The sequence below is a fragment of the Typopeltis vanoorti genome, chromosome 8 (assembly GCF_054136105.1).
Source record: "Typopeltis vanoorti isolate ZY-2024b chromosome 8, IOZ_Tvanoo_1.0, whole genome shotgun sequence".
NCBI classification, from domain to species: Eukaryota; Metazoa; Arthropoda; class Arachnida; order Uropygi; family Thelyphonidae; genus Typopeltis; species Typopeltis vanoorti.
This window is the reverse complement of record NC_143556.1, coordinates 148,610,116-148,623,168: the sequence shown is the minus strand read 5'-3', so window position 1 is coordinate 148,623,168 and position 13,053 is coordinate 148,610,116. Positions and strand designations below refer to the sequence as shown.

Below are 13,053 nucleotides of genomic sequence, written 5' to 3'. Positions count from 1 at the left end.
ACTGACTGGACAGAGCACCTATTCTCCAACCAACAGAAAAGACTGTAGTTTGAATCCCATAGTAACATGGATGTTTGTGAGAATCTTCAGACAGCAGGCCATTCACATTGCATAGTGTGAGATCCTCACTCTGCTTATTAGAGATCTGAAATCTACTTGTTAGAAACCTAACCTGAAGTGGCTTGAACAAAAAAAAATTCATTTTGGTTATAGAGTAGGTATTACAAATTATTTTACCCTCAGTAGACTCATTATCTGTTTCAGTTTCCCCAAAGTCCTGTTTGATGAAATCAAGGCAATTAAAACAAAAATTAGTATTAAATGAGCAATCAAATCTTTTCTTGTATATAAAATTGTTAAAATTGTTTTTTATTTTTGCCATACTTACCTATCAAAAATTTCAACTGCTGAGTATTTTACTTCTGGTGATTCTTTCAGTTTGCTACAGGTATTAAAAATCAGTTCTACAGCAGAGCCTGTTGACCAATTATCCTTCAAATAAATAAATATTTTCATTGCAATTTTTAAATAATATATCTAAAAAAAGAAGTGTTATTACTATTCTACTATGTAATTCTGATAGACAATAATACTTGGTTTTATATGGAAATTCTTTTTAATATCAGAGAGCATACATAAGAAATTAAAAATGCTTGAAAATTATGATCAAATAAGAAACCAGAAGATATGACATATAAAGAGGAATTCTATATTATATGTGGCAAAAAATTATATTCTTGTTTTATGATATTTAGCAAAGTGCAAAAGTTTCATAAGGATTTTTATGGGTGGAATTAGAGGGCAGGTGATTATGAAAGGCCAGCTTGGTCCAGTGTCATGGCACTAAGAAATTGGAAGGGAAAAATATTAGAAGTGTATGGGAAATAGTACAAAGATGTTTTAAGGAAGCAGTGTTAGATTGTGTATGCCCATAGTCAGGAGGATAAATTAGGTATGAGTTAGATGGATGAGTATCATAATTAAGCAGGAACTGTAAAAAATATTTTAAAAAACGTGGAGGATATATCAGAAGTAATCAGCAATTTTTGCTTTCCTTACTAAACTGGTAGGGGGGGAAAAGAAATGCCTATTCTTGGTAGCAACAGTGTCTGCAAACAGCACCTTTTCTCCATATTAGGTGAAGCTAAACAAATCATTAAAGTTAGTCATATAAGTAATGTTATGTACTTATCATAAAATTGAAACACAATTGAAATCTCGTGCATTATGAGCATAAAAGGAAAAGTAAAACATATCAACCAGATAAACGAGATCTACGAACATAAAGCAATTGTTGCTGGATTGACAAGCTAGCTACCAAAAGAAGTGCAATAAGAAAAGTAAAACTAGCAAGAGACGTATTAGCAGTAGGAATGTGGAATGTCTGTGCTTAATGGATTCCTGGAAAGCTACACTTGCTTTATTATTATTATTATTATTATGTGACAGGGAGTCCAAAGACTCATCAAGGGAGCGTGTGCCAACAGCATTGAACGATTGATCCTCGAGATGAAGCAACATCAATGCAATGTCCTTGGATTAGCAGAAATGCATTGGACAGAGTCAAGGGAGATGGAAGAATCATCTAGTCTGTAAATAGTACACAAAGCAGGTTAGATTTCTTCTCTGTAAAAGAGGAGGGGGAAGCATTATTAGAGCACAGGCCAAAAATGAAAGAATGATAAGGCAAAGTTGGCAGTAAGAAGACATAAAGTTATTCTATAACAATATGGAAGCAATCTTGGAATCAGTACCAAAGAGAAATCTACAGATCATTAGAGCAGATTGAAAGACCGAGACTGGAGCAGAAATAAGGGATAGGAAAAGTATTGGAAAATATGGATATGGAGAAAGCAATGAAAAAGGAGAAAGAATGCTTGAGGTTGCCTTTAGGTATGATTGCATAGTAATTTGCAATGCAACATTCCAGAAAACAGAATGCAGAAAGCAGATATGGCAATCCTGTAATGGAAAAGAATATGCTTAAAACATGATACTCTTAAGCAAGGATGGGTCACGTAAGTCTAGAAATATTAAAGACTTTGAGGAATAGACAAGAATTGCATCATATCTGACAAGATTGATAAGAGAGGCCATCATTTTGAAGTCAAAGAGATAAAAGGTCAATGACCAAGGAAATCATAGGGAAAGTGCTGAAAAAAGAACTGACCTCCACTATGGAGGTGAGTGGTGTCTAGAATCAAGAGAGCAGTGAAAGAATAGTCTCAGAGAAAGAGAAGCCAAAGAAGAAGTGGATTTCACAAGAGACATTAAAGCTAATTCAAAAAAAAAAAAAAAAAAAGCATTAAAGAGATATTTCTCTAGAAGCAGAAGAATAGTATACATCAGTGTTCCCAGTGTTGTATGTGAGATGTAAGTAAAAAGTCTTGAAGGAATATAAGGCACTTTGTTTTTCTTTTGATTATCTTTTTTTCTATTTTTTACTTTTATATTTTCAATGTATTTTTGCAGATAATATATTCTATAATTAATTTTCAAAAACTAAAGGAAGTTTTAAACAAAATGTCTCTCGGCATGTATTGACTGACCTCTGTTAAGGCTGTGTCTGGTTGACAGCACAATTGTGTTTAAACCATGTGGTATGAACTGTTTTCATTAAAAGTGTAAATTTGAATAATTTGAACCATGTAGTTGGAACTCTTTCTTAAATTTAAGATCTGAATCATCCATATCTTAAATTGTAATCATCCACAACAATTTTTCATCACTCATGATCTATACGTGTATGTGTCAGGTTTGTGGAACAAGTTGTGATGGATGTGCAGGTTATAGGTGCAACAATAATACTCTTAATTTTCTAGCATGCTGTTGTTTTCTTAACAAAGTAGTCCAATATAATTAATATTAAAAATATTTAACTAATATTAATTTTTCTCTTTTATATCTCTTAAACCATTTAATGGGATCAGTGGCTAAATGGTGAAAAACAGTATATTTGAAACACATAACAGAAAATAGAGAAAGAAATAAAAATAATTGTGATAACTCTGGTGGAAAGGCATTATTATTTTTCAAGAAATTACAAGCAAGGTGTAATCAATGTTAATTATGAAAATTTTAATTAATACTTCTTATATTTTTGTGATACCTGAATGCCTAAGCACCTCCGTAGCGCAATTGGAAGAATGACGGTACGTTTCAATTAGAAAAGGCCTAAGTTTGATTCTTGTCGTGACAGGAGGAATCTTTATATGGACTTTTTCAATCTAAGGTGAGTAAGCCGATCTCATATGGAGGTAGCAGGGTTTTTTCTCACGGAAATGCAGGGTTTTCATTCTGCATACAGACAAATCGGCCCTTCAGAACACATGCAATTTACAGACAATAAATACTAGTTGTGGTGGTAGTGGGTAGTAGATGGCGTTGATGTAGAAGATTGGTAGTAAAGGTTCAGTATACTGGTAGAGATGGAGAGTTGTACAGTGGATGTCCTCCCACAATGAGTCTACAGACTCCTTGGAGGTGTCACGAATAATAATTTTGGCAACGTTACATTGCCATCATCACAGATCGCAAAAGAAAGATATGCGCATGCAGGCAATAACACTGGGTAAATGAGATTGAAGAAAGGAAACCAAAGTCAGACCTAGAGGCTTATATGGAACCCATATAAGCCTCTAGGTCTGACTTTGAACCCCCCCCCCCCCCCAGTGGAATGAATTTCGTAGAATTGGCTGTTGGACTGAAAATCAGAGGATGAGTGCCTCCCAACAACCCAAGAGAAGAACTCATCCTCATGGTTACATTTTTTTCAGTCTTATTTAGTGAGACTGAATAGTCTTAGTGCATGCATGCTCATTCTCTTGTTTTGTGAAACCTGATGATACCAATGTAATGCTGCAGAAATACACCGTTCGGAAAGAAGTCAATGGACATCCCCATGAGTAAGGTTCAATGTGAGTGTAACAAGTCACATGTATCTAGCAGGTATCATGTTTCTAGCATGAGCATGCAGCCACTAAGACTGGGTAAATGAGACTGAAAAAATGCAACCATCAGGATGACTTCTTCCCTTAGGTTGTTGGGAAGCACTCATCCTCTGATTTTCAATCCAACAGCCAATTCTACCCAATTCATTCCACTGGGGCGGGGGGGGGGGTTGTTCACCCAAACTGAGTCTGTCATCCAAAAATTGTTGGAATAAGTGAGACATGGTTAAATGAGGACTATATCCTGACAGCAATAGAGATGGAAGGATATGATGTATTTCGTGAGGATAGAAGGGGTAAAAAGGGAGTGCTATTGATGATAGAGAAAGAGTTATGTTCATACAAAGTAGAGATGAAAGAGGGAAATAGTGCCAGTGGTTTTGAGGCAGTATGGTGAGAGATAGAGGTGAATGGAATGAAATACTTGGTTGGATGTTGTTATAGACCAGGAAATGTGGATGGTAGTGACAATGAAATGCATAATCAAATTAGCCAAGCAAATAAGAAAAGAGAGATCATTATGGACGATTTTAATTATGGCAATATAGACTGTAATGATGAGATAGCAACTGGAAGTAAAGAAAATTAGTTTCTTGAGTTTTTGAGGGATAACTACCTCAGACAGCATGCAACAGAGGGCACACGATGATTGAGGGTCTTGGATTTGGTCATCTCATCAGAGGATGTAATTATAAATGAAGTCAAATCACCTATCAGTTGGTGAGAGTGACCAGGAGGTGATTACCTGGGTGGTTGCCAGCAGTGTGAGGACCTCTGTAAGAAAAGGGTATATGTGGAACTACAAGGGGGTGATTATGAAAAGCTCAGGAGACAGCTTGCAGGTGTAGCATGGAATGAGGAGTTAGCTGGAAAAGAGATCAATGCAGCTTGGGTGATTTTCAGAAACCATCTAGTAGATGCAATGTCTAAATGTATTCCAAGGGTGAGAAAGTTAAATAAGGTAGGTGTGAAATGGATGAACAAAGAAATTCAGCATGTGATACAGAGAAAAAGGGCATTATGGAGGCAGCATAAGAGAAGTGGAAATAACCAATTCCATTAGGACTACAAAGACCAGGCAAAGCAGGTGACTTGGTTGGTGAGGGTAGCTAAAGAGAGGTGTGAACAGCAGTTAGCTAATGAAGCCAAAAATAATCCTAAGGAGTTCTTTCGATATGTAGCCAGCAAAAGAAAGAATGATTATGGAAGGATGACATTGATTTGAGAAAATGGTATAAATACAGCTGTTGCAAAAGGTGTGGTGCAGATACTTAATGAGTAGTTCATAAAAGTCTTTAAATCTTGTGAATGTGACTTCATGGAGAGATTGAGAGAACTTGATGATGGGAAAGAAAGACTGACTGTAAGTGAACAAGAGGTGTATGGGGAGTTGAGCAAACTAGATGTTAATAAAGCTGTGGGACTTGATAATATATCCCCATGTATTCAGAAGGAATGTGCCAGGGAATTGACACCAACTTGACATATTTTTTTAATGAGTCTTGCACTCAGTCAAGTTCCTAAGGAGTGGAAGGATGGCAAGATTATGCCACTTCATAAAGGAGGTGACAGAACTCAAGCATCAAATTATTTATGCCTATCTGTGTGTCAGGTGTTGTAGTTAAGTTGTTGGAGAAGCTTGTGAGAACTAGGATCCAGAATTGGGTTAACAACAATGGTATTATCTTTGATGGACAGCATGGATTTGCTAAAGGAAGATCCTGTTTTAGTAATCTATTTACTTATTACAATAATGTGACTGCTTTCATGGACAGAGGAGAAGGATACACAGTAATATTCTTAGATTTTGCAAAGGCTTTTGATAGATTACCGTATTATAAGTTCATAGTCAAACTAGAGATGATGGGGGTTGGATTTTAGATTGGAAACTGGCTTTGTGACAGGTATCAACAAGTTGTGTATGGGGGAGCGATATCCAGGAAAAGGAATGTTACTAGTGCTGTGCCTCAGGGGTCTGATTTAGGGTCATTGCTATCTAACTTGTATATTAATGATATTGGCGAAGATTTGGATGGAGATATTCTGTTGTCTGCAGATGATGCAAAGTTGGGATGAACCATGAAGAGTAGAGAAGATGTTGTGGCCTTACAAGAAGACTTGAATAAATTGAGTGATTGTGAACGGGAATGGGGATATGGGTTCAATGTTGCAAAATGTAAGGTTTTAAAACTGGAAAACAAAATTGGGATGCAGAATTTATGTTGGGTGAGGATATATTACGGAGGTGGAGGAAATAAGAGATCTGGGGTGATAGTGGATAAGGATCTGAAATTTAGGGGACACATAGCCAAAATTGTGAAGACAACACGAATACTTCTGGGAATGATGTGGACGACACGAACGTGTAGAAGTAGGGAGATTCTTGTTCCGTTGTATAAGGCTTTGATTAGGCCACACATGGACTATTGTGCCCAGATTTGGTCACCTGGTTTTCAGAAGGATGAAGAGATGTTGGAAAGGATCCAAAGGCAACTGACTAAGGTAGTTTCTAACCTCTGGAATATCGAGTATGAGGAAAGATTGAGAAGATGCAACTTGCAGAGTCTGGTGGACAGGAAGAAGAGGGGAGATATGATAGAGACCTACAAGTTATTAGGGATTGTTATAGGATCAATGCTGGAGAGGTTCTACAGAAAATAGTGAGAGATCAGGGGAGAACCAGAGGTCATCCCTGGGAACTGTATAAAGAGGATGTGAGTAGGGTACTGAGAAGCAGGCTTTTTTCAAGCAGAGCTGTGAATGGTTGGAATGCCTTGGCTGAGAGTGTGGTGTCTGCAGATAATTTGAGTGTGTTTAAAGCACGGTATGATGAGCTGTGTATGATAAAAGGACCACCTAGATGCGTTTTTGAGTCCATGGGGTCTGGGTAATAATAATAATAATAATAAATTGGAGGAACATGATGCTTCGAAATCAGTGCAACAGTGTCTGGGTTAAATGGTTGTGAGAGGGGAACTGACAGAGTCTAAAAGATGCATTGTGATAGGATGACAAATTGCAGGCCTATCTGTTCAGCAAAATTGTTGACAAATCGAGCCATCCCAGGTCAACAATCAGTGATACCATACTGAGATGGAAATGCAGAGAGTCAATTGCAAGTGGTACCTGCAGTGGATGAACCACCACACTCACCAAAAATGACCCTAGGGTACAATGAATGATAATATGTCAAAATCGCCATTCATCAGCATATTAATGCAGAGTTCTGGGCATTGACTGGAAATGAATCTGCACAAAAACATTCAGAACTGAGACCTCGTAACATGGGGTAACATGGTAGAAACTCAATATGCAAGCCCTACATTACTCAAACCAAGATACAATGTTGTCTTCAGCAGTGCAAAGAGCTTGTATAGTGGGATGTGAAAGGTTGGAAAGCTGTTATGAGGCATGGAATCACGTTGCATGCCCTACCAAGCAGATGAATAGGTGTTGGTGTGGCAGACGCCTGGTGAATGTCTCTTGCAAAAGTGTGTAACCACAACTATGAAATTCAGAGGTAGCAGTGTGATGGTATGGTCCTGGTTAGGCTCGGACCTCTGTTTGTGGTGGCACAAACATTGAACTCCAAGAGATATCTGAACATTCTGTACAATACAATGCTTTCTACTTTGTGGCATTTCTATGGAACTGACCATTGTCTCCTTCAACAGGACAATGCACCGTGTCATAAGGCTGCTGCTGTCATGGTCTGTGGACACGAACATCACCACATTTCACTGGCATCCACGAGCTCTAATCTCAACTTTATTCTATTGAACATCCATGGGATGAAATGGATCATTGGGTGAGGTCAAGGGACATCTCTAACACAACAGTTCAAGAACTTATAACATGCCTACAAGAAGAATGGTCCAAAATTCCCATTGATTGCTATCATACACTTGTGGAAAGTATTAACCATAGGATTGCTGCATTCAGTGCAGTGAAAGGAGGTCCTACATCTTATTAAGGTGGGTACCATGGCTGTTTGTTCCTCACACTATGGTGTCCACTGACGTCTTTCCAAGCAGTGTATAGTAAGTATTAATTAAAATTATTATATTTAATATTGAGTACTTGCTGTAATTTCCTGAAAAATAATAGTAATTCTGGTAACTGGAAGAAAGAACACATTGATGTATCAGGATCAAATATTTGTGATGAAAGTAATGAGTGTGATCCCCTAATTTATTATAATGTTAATATTAAAAAATAAATACTTTTATAATTAAGTTTGAATGCAATATTATTATAACCTCACCCAAATTTGTGCTTGCCTAAAAGTGGAATAGACCAGTGTTGCTAAAATTTTAAACAGCGCAGGCATATCAGTGTTTCGAAATTTTTAAAATGGAGCACAATGGTATTGAAATTTTGGGAAACACTGCTGTAGAGTGAAATACAAAGTAAAGAAATCAGTAAAGAAGTCACCTAGGGTCAGAAATGACCTTTCAGCCATTTCTGACCCTAGGTGACTTTGCAAGCATTGCCCACAAAGTGTTCCTGGTGAGATTTTTATAGGATAGTTCACCAGTGCTTTCCACAATCCCCCACATTTTATCCAGGCTGGGACGTATTCATGACTGTAATCCATATTTGTTCATAGGGCTGGTTTGCTTGTTCTGGGGGACGATAAACCCGAATTTCTAGGTGAAACCTCTCCCTACCTCCATATGAGACCAGCCAACTCACCTTTTGTCGAAAGAGCCAATAAAAGTTCCTCATGTCATTGAAGAGAATCGAACCCAGGTCTTTCTGACCAAATAGCTTTGTCTGTAGGTACTGAGCTATGGAGGCAAAGAGAATGGTGAGGATATTATAATTATTATTACCATAAGACATCATGGAGTCAAAGACTAATCTAAGAAGTCCCTTTATCATACACATAGCTCATCATATGGAATCTTAAACACATCAAATTCTCTGCAGACACCACACACTCAGGAAAGCCATTCCAATCATTCACAACTCTGAATGCAAAAAACCTACTTCTCACTCCCTTGTTCACACCCTCCTTCTACAGCTTCCAGGGATTATGTCTTGTTCTCACCTGATCTCTCTCTCTGTGTTCACTGGGCATCTACAGATGCTGTATGGTCACTCCAATGCTTGGTGATGTGCCACACCAGGCCTCACCATGTAGTCCTGCTGTTTGCTTTTCTGGCGGTCTCAACTCTCTGAAGATCAGTCACTCCACTCACACCAACCATCCATCTTTGATGGTCTACCCCTGCCTCTTTTTCCAGGAACTTTACCTTCTATTACTGTTCTGAGAAGACCCCCCTTCCATCCTTTGAATGTGTCCAAAATATTTTAACTTTCTTCTGTCAATATCCTCAGAGCCTAAAAGATCTACTGATCTTTTCTAACACCCATTCATTTGTACGCCTTTCAGTATATGATATCCTCAACAGCGTTATGTAACACCACATCTCAAAAGCAGATATCCGTTTCTTATCTGACTTCTTTAAGTTCCAAGTCTCATATCCATAAGTCGATGTTGGAAAAACAACTGCATCCAAAATCCTCCACTCTGTTCCCATGGAGATAGATCCATCCTTCCAGATTTTAGACAGGTCTCTGACTGTATTTTAGCCATTCCTAACCTTTTTCTGACATCTTCTGAACAGCAAATCTTCACATTAATAATGGATCCCAGGTACTCAAACTTGCTGACTTCCTCAATTCTTTCTCCATTAAGGTACATGGTTCTCAAGAGCTTCTCTGTTTGTATTTCCTTTGAGAACCATAATCTTCGTCTTGCTAGGATTGAGTTGAAGTCCTCTGTTATTACTGATCTTGTTAACTTTGTCAAGAATTAGTTCTAGTTCTTCCATGTCATTACAAAGGAGTACTGTATCATCAGCATACCTCAGATTACCAATCAATCTACCTTCTATCCTAATTCCTGTCCTGGGGTCATCCAATGCTTCACACATGATGTACTCTGCAGAAAGTGATTTTTAATCGGTGAATAGTCCGCTTTTTCCCCCGTTTTTCTACATTTTTGAGTGCTAAATTGTTTCTCTGAATACGATTGTACTTCAGTGGTTGTTTTTTAGAAGTTAGTTGCTGTCACGATATAATATATTTTGGTACCGTCGGAATCGAACGCATAACGGTGGAAGACAAAACGAAGCTAAGTTACTGTATTTAGTTATATTTCATTTTATTTAATTATATTTAGTACGTAAATGTTCTGATGTTTGTACTTTTTTTTCCTCTTATTTATTAATTGAATAATTATTAAAGATTACGCTACTCGGCAGTAAGGAATGATGGTGGATTCAGCAGCAGTCGCAAGTGGCGTAACGCCAAGTCCTCCGCCATTTAAGAACTCAATTATTAGCAATATCATAAGGGACTTTGTGGCATGCAGTACTTGCGGCATCTATGCGTCTCGGGAATTACATATGTGGCTTGTTAAAGAGAGTGGAGAGCATATGTGCGCAAAATGCAGGCAGTTGGAGGAAATAAGTACATTAGATATATCGATATCCGACTTTGTTGCACCAGGAACGGAGAATGAATGTAGGAAGACAAGTAGTGTGATAGGAGAGAATGAGAAAATAATAGCTGATAGTGTGGAAGGTGTGAGTGACTGTGAAAGTTTAGGAGATGGTTTTGTTTGGGAGAGTGAATTTAGATTAAGAGTGACTGACCTGCAGAGGGAGATAGATGAGTTGAAAGAGGAGGTGGAATGTCTTGTGAATGAGAGCAGAAGTATGAAAGATAAGATTAGGAGAATGGAAGAGATAAATGCAAGGCAAATCAGAGTAGGAGAGAGAGAGAATTTAGGGAGTATGAGTGAGAGGTATGGGGGTGATAGAAGAGGAGAGAATGGAAACAGTAGAAGAGAGGGAATGAGAGAGAGGTATGGGAATGCTAGCAGACGAGAGGATGGAAACAGTAGGAGAGACGGAAAGAGAGAGAGATATGGAAGTGCTAGAAGAGGAGAGCATGGAAACGGTAGGAGAGATGGAATGAGAGAGGTATGGGAATGCTAGAAGACGAGAGGATGGAAACAGTAGTAGGAGAGACAGAATGAGAGAGGGATATGGAAGTGCTAGAAGTGGAGAAAATGGAAACAGTAGGAGAGAGGGAATGAGAGAGATGTATGGGAGTGCTAGAAGAGGAGAGAATGGAAACAGTAGAAGAGAGAGAGGTATGGGAATGAAAGAAGAGGAGAGAATGGAAACAATAGGAGCGAGGGAATGGTAAGAGGTATAATGTATGGCGACTCAATGATCCGTGGTGTTCAAGATAGGATGCGTGAGGAGTGTTTGCCAGGAGGAACAATAGAAAGGGTGGCTATGGAATTAAGAGAGGTGAAAGGGTGGATGAGATGATTGTGATGGTAGGAACGAATGATTTGAGTGGTAATGTAAGTCGGGCAGCGAGAGATATGCGGTTTTTGCTTAAAACTGTACGGAAGAAGACAGAGAGAGGAAAAATAGTGTGCGTGTTGCCTAGGTATGATAATGATGAGCTGAGCAGAAGAGCAGTGATATTGAAGGGCATAATAGCGAGAATGTGTGACAAGAGAGGACTGGTATATGTGGATGCTTGGAGTGCGTTTGAGGAAAGAGAGGAATTGTATGCGAGAGACCGTTTACATTTGAATGAGGAAGGACGTAGGCATCTGGAGAGATTGCAGTTCTGAATGAGTCAGTGTGTCCCAGGGAGGATGATAGCAGGGGTGGCCTCTTGTGGGAATGGATACTTGGGAGAAGGGAGACAATGTGAGGTAACACTGAGCCCAGTGGAATCTAGAAGGGATAATGCTGGGTATAGAAACAATGGCATTTATATGCTTTATACTAATGCCAGGAGTATCCGGAATAAGGGAGAGGAATTGGTGGCGCAGATAGCATCAGCCTGGCCAAAAATTATTGCGATCACCGAGACGTGGTTGACAGAAGGGGATATAACAACAGGAATAGAAGTCGCTGGGTATAGCATTTTTCGTCAGTATAGGAGGGGAAAGCGTGGTGGTAGGGTACTGCTTATGATAAGTGATGACCTATGTCCTCTAAGAGTGGAGAATTTGGAAGGAAGTGAGACAAATGATTTTGAAAGTGTATGGTGTGAGGTAGAGGTAGGCAAGACAAGATATTTAGTGGGGTGTTGCTACAGACCCAGGAGCACAGAGGATGGGGACCAGGAGATGTTTAGACAGCTAAGTTTGGCAAGTGCAAGAAGAATGATTGTTATGGGAGAATTTAACTTCAGTAGTATAAATTGGAGAGAGGAAGATGCATGTAGCAATAGGGGAATGGAATTTCTAGAATTCTTGAGGGACAAATGTCTTAGGCAACATGTAACAGAGGTTCAAAAGTTTTGGATTTGGTTATAGCATCAGAAGAGTTGATAATAACTGAGTTGATGTCTCTCCCACCAGTTGGAGAGAGTGACCATATGGTGTTGACTTGGAAAATGAATAGACATGCAGGAGTATCAAAGAGACGAGAACTTATGTGGAATTATAAGGCAGGTGATTATAATAGTCTTAGACGTCAACTTTGGGAAGTTTCATGGAGGCAGGAATTGGAAGGCCGGGATATCACTAGTGCATGGGAAATTGTGAAAGAATATTTGTTATCAGCAATGGTAAGTTGTATACCACGAGTGAAGAAGAGGACGCAATTCGGAGTACAGTGGATGACAAACAATATTAAACAGGAATTGCATGCGAAAAAGAGGCTATGGAAGAGATATAAGGAGACAGGTGAGAAGAAGATGCATGAAGAATATAAGACACAGGCCAGAAGAGTGACTAGTGTGGTAAGGAAAGCGAAACTGGAATATGAGAGGAGATTGGCTCTAAGATCCAAAGAAAATCCTAGGGAATTTTTTAGCTATGTGGCCAGTAGGAGGAGAAATGACTGTGGAAGAATGATATTGTTGGATAAAAATGAGAATAGGGTGACTGATGCAGAGGACATAGTGGAATTGTTCAATGAACACTTTATTGGAGTATTTCATCCTAGAGGAGTCAGTTTTAATGCTAGAGGGATAGGACTGGTTCGAGGTGTGGAGGTACAGGAGGAGAGTGTGTTTCAGATACTGAGTACTCTGGATGTCAGTAAAGCTGTGGGAC

General features: G+C 38.8%; 1 protein-coding gene across 2 annotated transcripts in view; it reads right to left on the bottom strand.

Moving 5' to 3' along the window:
- Nucleotides 1-13,053, bottom strand: part of LOC150104419 (cyclin N-terminal domain-containing protein 1-like) — a 254,807-nt gene that overhangs the window by 96,823 nt on the left and 144,931 nt on the right. For both annotated transcript variants that reach the window (XM_090397002.1, XM_090397001.1), the window contains exon 3: nt 389-492. In XM_090397002.1, the coding sequence (XP_090253128.1) occupies nt 389-492 (104 nt within the window). The remainder of the gene's footprint in view (nt 1-388; nt 493-13,053) is intronic.